Source organism: Corapipo altera, unplaced genomic scaffold (genome assembly GCF_003945725.1).
Source record: "Corapipo altera isolate COAL_440 unplaced genomic scaffold, ASM394572v1 22, whole genome shotgun sequence".
NCBI lineage: Eukaryota > Metazoa > Chordata > Aves > Passeriformes > Pipridae > Corapipo > Corapipo altera.
The window spans coordinates 3638467-3647184 of NW_020884886.1; the positions used below are offsets into that span (position 1 = coordinate 3638467).

The 8718-nt window shown below is 36.1% G+C and overlaps 1 protein-coding gene across 4 annotated transcripts in view; it reads right to left on the reverse strand.

Moving 5' to 3' along the window:
• The window catches only part of EVC (EvC ciliary complex subunit 1), a 49571-nt gene that overhangs the window by 39675 nt on the left and 1178 nt on the right, over positions 1 to 8718 (reverse strand). For all 4 annotated transcript variants that reach the window (XM_027642734.1, XM_027642735.1, XM_027642733.1 and 1 more), the window contains exons 2-5: positions 6523 to 6633; positions 3952 to 4035; positions 3224 to 3456; positions 2187 to 2271 (exon numbers count right to left, since the gene is read on the reverse strand). In XM_027642734.1, coding sequence (XP_027498535.1) covers positions 2187 to 2271; positions 3224 to 3456; positions 3952 to 4035; positions 6523 to 6633 — 513 coding nt within the window. The remainder of the gene's footprint in view (positions 1 to 2186; positions 2272 to 3223; positions 3457 to 3951; positions 4036 to 6522; positions 6634 to 8718) is intronic.

An 8718-nucleotide genomic window follows, 5' to 3' on the forward strand; every position in this document is an offset into this window, starting at 1 on the left:
CACTGTAAAGGACATCTTTGGGATAAAATTTTTTTATTTAAATTGATCAGGGAGATTATAGTGAATCATAAGTGAAATAACAGATACATCACCAGCAACTCTCCAGTATTTCCATTGTGAAAAATTCTTTGGTTTTGGCTTCAGTAAGATACTGGAAGATGGTGTTACATTCTAACAAAGACAAGGACATAATCTCCTATGTCCTTGTAACCAAACTGACACATTTGAAATTGTTCTTGACTGAAGAAAATGCAGATCACTTAAAAATGCAAAGTCCATTTTTCTAAAGTTTAATGAAAAACTAAACTGAAAGATACTAGCTATTCTAAAGATAATAAAGATTTGTTACAATGATTTTAACTGTAGTCAGCCATACGAAACATCCATCATTTTTATATACAACCCAAAAGTAAACATCTCAAGTTCTAGCTGGCTTCTTTTACAAGAAACATATTTATTTTCCAGATGTGTGCCTTTTTTTTTTTATTTAAGACTGTAATACTAGTGTATTCAAAAAGATGTTTTTGAATTTTTTTAACACTGGGAACATTTTTGCTTAACCTTTTCCCCTCTTGTCTTAATCAGAGTTTCAGTGTAAAGACAATTCACTTCATTACTAACTCCTGCAGCATTTTCCAATGTGAAAACCAAAATATGTAAAATTTAACAGCCACCTGCCTGCTATTCATATATTTGAAAACAGATGATGCAGAACTTGCTCATTTTAAAGAGATAAAAACATAAATAAAAACATATTTACATATAAAAACGTTTATTGAAGCCAACGTGTTGGTTGAGCAAAATCTGGAAAATATGTTATTATTAGAGCTCAGCAGAAGAGAAAACCATAAAGCAGCCACATTTTCGATCTCACTTGTAAATGTTTTGGATAGGAGCTTGGCAAGTTTTGAAAACACCACCAAGATACTACATATTGTAAAAAGAAAAAAAAAAAGAATTCAGGAAAAGACTGAATGGATATGTTTCCTTAGACCTGAGGCTAAGAAAGACTGACTGAAATCAGAGAAAGTAGAGTGAAAAAAGAAAAAAACTATTCTCTAGACTGATTTATTTTTTCCCCTTTTTCCCTGCTACCAAAAATATAAAGCTATTTAAATATTCAGCTAAAGGTCAGTGTCATTTGTGGTGGTGATTTCTAGTGGGCCACAAAGTGTATTAAATGCTCATTTTATCAGTATTTCTGTGATTACATTACTGTGTTGCTACCTAACCTTCATTTACAAATTGATGATTAACTTTGAAATCAAGTTCAACCTTCACTAGTCAAGCTAAACTTCCTTCTGGAATCTGATTGCAAGTTCTCTTTCTCATCTACTGAGATGGGAATAATGCATCAGAAGAGAAACTGCTTTCCAGGTTTACTTTTACGCTCACTCCTTTGGATTGTGTAGAAATTTGTTCAGAAAATCCCACCCTTTCAAATATTCTCAGTGCCTTTAGTAAAATATATCAGAAATGACCAATATATTCAAATAGAAGTCAAGAAAAAAAGGGAGGAGAAAGCTACAGACTTTACGTCCAGACTTATATTGACTGAGCTAGAACTCAGTAGGAGTAATGATTCTATAATTGATCATAACTAGTCACCAAAAACAATTGTCCTGAGTATCCTATGGCTTCAATTGTATATCTTTCTTTTTTTTTCTCCTTTTTTCTTTTCAGCTTTGGATAATGTGACTTGTGTAGGTAGTTATCTACGGTTTAAATAGTACCTTAATGCCTCAGTCCTACAAAATCACAACTATTGTACTTATCACAATGGCACTGATTCAGTTGAACTGAATTTTAAATTTTATTCAAAAAGCTTGAAGTCTCTGGAGTTGCAACACACAAGTATTGTCCTTATGATAAACTGATCTTTAAATAATTTACTGCCTCTCTTTATGAATCTCAAGCGCTGTATGTTATTCTCTGGAGTAAAGTTTAAAACCAATTTTTAAAATCTGCTCTATTGGTATTTCACAGACCAATATATTTCATTATACTTTACTCCTTTATGAAGCTCATATATATGCAGAACAGGAGAAAAAAATAAAGACAATAATGTAGAAATGCAACTCTGCTACACTACACCCCAGCTAGCCAGTTGTTTATGTTATTTCCTAAACTGGTATTCACCTAAGATATTCAAAACAAAGAGCTATAAATGAGTTATAAGTACCTACCACATGTTTTTCTTTTCTGAGTTCAGTATCAAGATGCATGAGATCTTTTAAAATTAGACTGCAAAGGCAGAGCTTAACATCAAAACTAAAACAAAGATTAAAAAAGTGTTAATCCAAATGATGGTTACACAAAAGTTACACCATACAATAGTTTCATTTAACCACTAAATTCTCCTGAAACACCCGTCCCAAAAAAGCAGTTAAGTCACTTTATTTCTACATTGTCTTCTCTTTCAGATAAAATTTCTGTATGTAAAAGTAAGCAAAACAAAGTAGCGCTTTTAACAAAGCTGGAGTTGAGTTTCCTTTAGAAAAAGGCAAGGTAAACATAGGCACGAGTGGCTACAACAAAGGGAGTACGTGGCTTTAAATTAAAACAGCTATAATAAGAGTGAACATTTTGAAAATGTTCTTCCTCACCAGCACCTTCCCCAGTCCCTGTGACACAAATATCCTTATCCTTGCTAATGAGGATACAGACACACATGTGTTCATCCAGGGGTGCAGCTGAAAGAAAATCAGAGCTGACAGCCCATTTCAATTAGCTCTACCTGCTCAACAGTGGCACATCTGAGAAAGGAGCTGATCTCCCACAGTAAGACATGAGTGATTCCCATTAAAAGGGAGAGAACAGACCACTTGGTGCCACTCAAGGCACCTGCTGTGTGACTGGACACTGTACAGCACAGAGGACTCTATGCCTAGTTCAGCACACCACCACCAATGTGAATCCAGCATAGGAACTGTAACAAAGTATCTCCTTATCCTAACAGGGATATACTTTTTACAAGACAGCTTTTGCTAAAGTTCTGATTCCCAAAATTTGATAAAGAACAAGCTGAATTTCAACATTCAGCACAATGTATTACCTTAATCTCCCCAACCGCTTTTATAGGGTTATAAGCAGACAACCCTGTCTTGATGTGGTGACTATATGCATTCAAGCCAAGCCTAAGGTTTACACCAAACTTTCAGTGACTGTCCTGAAAACCACTAGGGTATGCTAGGAAATGACCAAACACAAATTTACTGTTTACCTCTCACATGTCAGCACTTCAGGGAAGCTGGTCACCTTAAGGAAGGCTCGAGCCTGAAATCTGTCATCGCTTGTTGTGGAATGTATTGTTGTGGAGGAACTACAGTCCTCTTTGTCTCCCTGGCTCAGGGATCCCAGGCTGCCTGATGTAGATGTCTCCACTACCTGATTAGGCAGAACTGCCTGCTTTGGATTCTCATGCAAAGATGGATTGGATGAGCCATCTGCCAAAGGCTAAAAGTCAAAGAAAATTCACAAGGTCAATTAATACAACACAATAAGGAGATAAACATCTCATCAATTTGCAGTGCTTGCTTTCAAGAGAAAAATTAAACAGTATACACAGCAAAAGTGTTTCCATACTGACAGGTTTTTGCATTGCCCAGAAAAGCAATCTTCTGTTGTTGTATGCTTTCTTCCTTTCAGATCCTTATGCGGGTTTTTCAAAAGCTCCTTGGACAGATTCAACTTCCATTAATGTTAATGGGTAGAAAAGTCTCTTAGCTACAGTGAAAATTGACTGGACACCATGTAAAGCATTGCAGGTTTCAGGGGGAGCTGAAAGCAGTTGATGCCTTACAGAATAAATCCTGAGTCAATGGACTATAAACAAAGAAAGATCCCTATTAAGGAAATTGGCAATAAATGTTCTTCTTTACTTGACTCTGCAATTTACTGTGATACAGAATGATTGTCATTAACTTTTACAAGTAGAATCTAAAACCTTACCCTAAATTTCTGATTGATGGGATAGATCACTTTTGCCTTTAATGCAAATGCCGTGATGTTATTGTCCAGAGAAGACTCACTTTCCTGTATGGAAAAGAACAGAAAATCATTTGGGAACAGCAGTAGATCCGGTACCTGTAAGTATTGCATGCCCCTTTTTGTTACAAAACGTAGAAGTTCTTATTGATAACTACTTATTGATTGTTTTTTCTTTGGCAGGAGAAGTCTACTCTTAAGACTCATTCAGAGTATGAAAACTCAATAAGGGAACACTTGTCATTACCACTGCTCCAAAAATGCTTTTAATCCTGAAAGCAAGAATAAGCAATAGCTGGTATTAACATGATATTTTCATTTTGTGTCATATCTGTGTACCCCCCCCTTAGCAAAAACTAAAGATTTTACATGAGACTGAAATTAGCTTAATAATAGGATAAGCTGCACAGATATCGTGGCTGTAAATTCTGTCTTTCAATTTAAATGAAGAAACAATAGATTAAGCAAACCTAGTCATCATATTTTTCCAGGAAGAACATTTATAGTACAACCCTTAGCTAAAATCTAGAGAAAATACCAATGTTTCTTCAAAAATTTTTTTGTAGGTAATAGTCTTTTTATACAATCTGCTATACCACATAGTCTGACTTTCTGCGACTCCCTTTTTCTAGCTACTGGAACAATGGGATCATCAGCTTTGTATTGAGAGGTTATGCATGGCTTAATAAAAGTCTGTCTATAAGAAACAGATAAGTGAATCCAAGCACTAGGAGATTTCCTATTTTTTTTTATTTTTTTCAAATGAAATGAAAGAATCTGATTTGTCAAAACATAATTTTCTCTATACAGCTTTTTCTAGGAAATATCAAAGCACTAATAGAGAATAAAAATAGAAATGGGAAGAGAGAAAACAAACTATATAATTCATTAGATTTCTATCATTGCACCTTTTCATCTCCATTTCACTTATTTCTAGAAATTTTTGGATTTACTGATACATTCAAAAGCATGAGGGCAGCATGCTTTTGAAGACTTGTTCACGCTGAGCAGTCTCAGTGTTGCAGAACATACTCAGGGACAGGAGCTGACAGAGCTATTGCTCTGTGGTGGTTGAAGGCAGAGCAGCCAGACCAAAGCTGGAAAAGCCATATTGTAGAGTGCTAGAACTAATACATCCTGCTTCTCAGCAGGCATAAATAACACACAGTTATTATAATACAGTAATTATAATATTATTGCAATGTGGAAGGTCTCTGAATAAAAATATCTGTTTTTCTGAAGCACTCTAACTTAATTAAAAGCATTTTCCATCTATGCTTCTTAATGAAGTGTCAATTTGATGCTAGTAACAGCAAAAGCCTCTGAAAATTAGAACAAATGAATAGACAAAAAAAATATGTAACTTCAGTAGTTAAGACAAATAGGTGGGAGAAAGTCCCGCAAATAACAAGGTTATTTCTTAATGTGTTATAAATGAGTTAACATGTTTGGGAAATGGATGTAGTTGTGAATGATCATCTTTAAAAGACTGTGATCCCATTTCAAAAGCACTGATAATATGCATAAAGATGTATAATTGGTAAGTTCTCCCACAGGATTTACACTCCAAAAGAGAATTTGCTCACTTTTTATGCTGTACTTTAACTCAAGTAAAATGACCAACCATGGTTTGTTATCATTCCTGATCACAAAACTGCAATGAAGATTAATTACCTGTCAGGATTTAAACCAACAGTAAAATGTTAACAATAACATCTATCTCCTCTTTGTTCTGAAATCAGTTTTTGTTACAAGCTAAGCAGCAGACTCGCTGGCTTTTACTGACATTTTCTGCATGTATTTAATGTATGTATAATAGACTGAGTTAGCTGAACTGCACATTTTTAAAAAAACCTACAACCTTTAACTTTGCCAAGAGCAGTCGAATCACCTCTGGGTCAAAGGTAGTGATCTAACAACTACATGGTAGGACTGGTTCTCCAGTTATTTTGAGATTATTAAAAAAAAAAAGTTATTTTATTTTTTCACTGAGGGTAGGTAAAGTTTATACCTTCTACTACTTTTCTTCACAAATTGTTTCTCCAATTGTCCATGAATCCCAGCTCACCACAGTGGTCTTTCAGTACTTGGATTACTTTGTTACTGCAAAAGTTTCTCTAATAGAGCTCTTCATCCAGGAAAGAATCCACTATTAACTATTGGCACTGATTCCAGTACTTAAGAACTTTTTCTTATGTCAATAATGGTAATTTATTCCATCAGCTTTTTGAAACTAAGGATGACACATAGATAAAACCAAAGAAGCCTCTCTGCAAAAAGAACTCAGGATCTTGATTAAAATATCCAAAGAGTCCCCCAGGTGAAATGGAATCCATAAAGGTGAATGAGTGCTTTAAATGGTTGCATTCAAAAGCAGCGATCAACTCCCCGTCTCCATCTTATTCTTTTTTCTGAACACTTTTTAAAGTCTCAACTCCAAACCCACTAAAATTAAAGGAGTTTGGATCAGGCCCTGAATGTGCTCATTGCCACATGCAGCAAAATGGACATCCACCATCAAGAGCAAAGCTTTACCTCCAGGACCATTTCCTCTTTTGATGTATAGGGTTCTGCTCTATCTTTTGCAAATGTGTGTTCTTTTTCATCAGAGTTGAAGTTTTCCAGAAGTCTCTGGGAATCATCTTTCTGAAATTCCAAGAGAAAATACATAAAATGTAACACTGAGATCATGCAGATCCATTGGAAACATCTTTGACAGCAGCCTGGAAACATCAATATCTCCACTGTGAAAATTATTTCGGTATTAGTTGAAAATTTTTGAAAAATACAATATAAAAATGAAAATTTTACATATTCAGGAAGGAATAATTAAAATTAATGAGCTTCATAATTTTTCATTCCAGAAGTAGAATTTTAATATGAAAAGTTTTCAGAGGCTGTAAACATGTCAAATCAATCCACCTGCTCTCAAAATGTCTTACTGCAGACTATGGAGTCAACCTCATGGTCTGAGCTCAAACATCTAAACTAAAGCAAGTTAACTAAGATTGTCTATAATTGTCAGCAATGAAGAGAACAACAAGTACTTTTGCTCCCCTGCTATGAGAAAAACTTCCTAAATGAAGTTTTATGTGTGAGAAAGTTCCTGTCAGGAAGAAATAATCATCAGAAAACATTCATCATCTTCCTTCCCAAAAATGCAGCCTGTATCACTGCCCTCACTTCCCAAACAAACACAGAAAGCCACTTGTAGGGATACAGACTGCCTGGGAGTTAAACCTCCTGCTACACATGATCTTCCCTATGCACTATATAAATCAAAAAATAATACTAATGTTGGTCAATGCCTCCAAACACAGCATTGGAACGACTATTTTTAGTGAAGGAAAAGATGGCAGCCATGCTACCTTGATTACTTATTAAATTATTTTCCAGGTTTTCAATCCACTGACTGCTTTTTGATGTAGTCTAATGATACAGCTGCAGCTACTGTGCATGTCACTGTCTTACAGAAAGATTCTCCTTGAATTATTTAGCTACTTGGTATGTAAAGTAGGTAATTTTGTCAGAATACAGAGAAAAGCCCAGCCTTTGAATACATTTAATTCCTTATGACTTGCCTCTATCACCTCTCTGGAACTTAGACTGTGCAATAATTCAGATTATATTCTTGGGTTAGCCTCTAAAATGTGGTGAACTGCAGATGCTGGTTCCTAAAAATCTCCTTATGACAAAAGAACAGCTACAGTCTCCCTCAGCAACCTTTTAAGTTATTTGTTACCATGGCAAGGTTTCTTCTTAAAAGTATCCCAATGCATCCTGTGTGCAGATCAACAAACCAATAAGGCACTTCACTGCATGCATCCAAGTCCCACAGATTAAGGCAGAGATCTATAAAATAGTGATTAACTGGGGCTGAGTGACAAATGTTGGTAGCTTATTGTGGTGCTTAGAGCTGCTCTGGACTCCAGGTACTTGCCCTGCTCCCACTCTAAGGATAATTCAGTTGCTTGGGATGGAATATGGCACAGTCAGGCAAGGTATCCCTGCTTCTACTTTGGATACAGAAGGCTGCAATATGGGCATTTCAGTACCTGCTATACAGCATCAGTGGGGCAGACAGTGTGAAGAAGGAATGTCCTACGGTAACCCTGTTCAATTTGGGCAATCACACCCACTGGATACAACCTGCCCACCCTGAAATGTGCTCTGTATGCACCAGCAGGCAGTTTATTTTTCTTTCAAAATAAATAACACTCTTACAGCAGAAGCATTGATTTTAATGGCATTTAAACATCTAAATGCATCTGAAGATCCAGGCCAGAGAAAACTGACAGCTTCTATTCCCTATTGACATATATGACATAAAGGATAAAATCGTACAGGGCTGCATTTGAGTTGGTAGTGGCAGTACAATAAAGATACATCTATTAAGGCAGGGAAAATGAGCAATTGAATCAGAGAGGCTTGCACTCACACAGGATGCATTGATCCAGCATTTGAAGTGCCTCCATTAGTAGGCTAAAGTATGGCTTCAAACAGAGTTTCAAACCTCCAACTTAAAAGCAGTTGGGAGCAAGAGAATTTGTCTCCTACGTCATGTTTAATGATGATCAACACTAGCAAATACACACACAGCAGAGCGGCTATAGCTCAAAAAAGGTGTGGTGAAAAACTAAGCCAGTCCAGACCACCCACTGCTGAACCCTCTGCAGGGCTCAGAATTTCCCAGCTGACAGAACCCTCTGCAGGGCTCAGAATTTCCCAGCT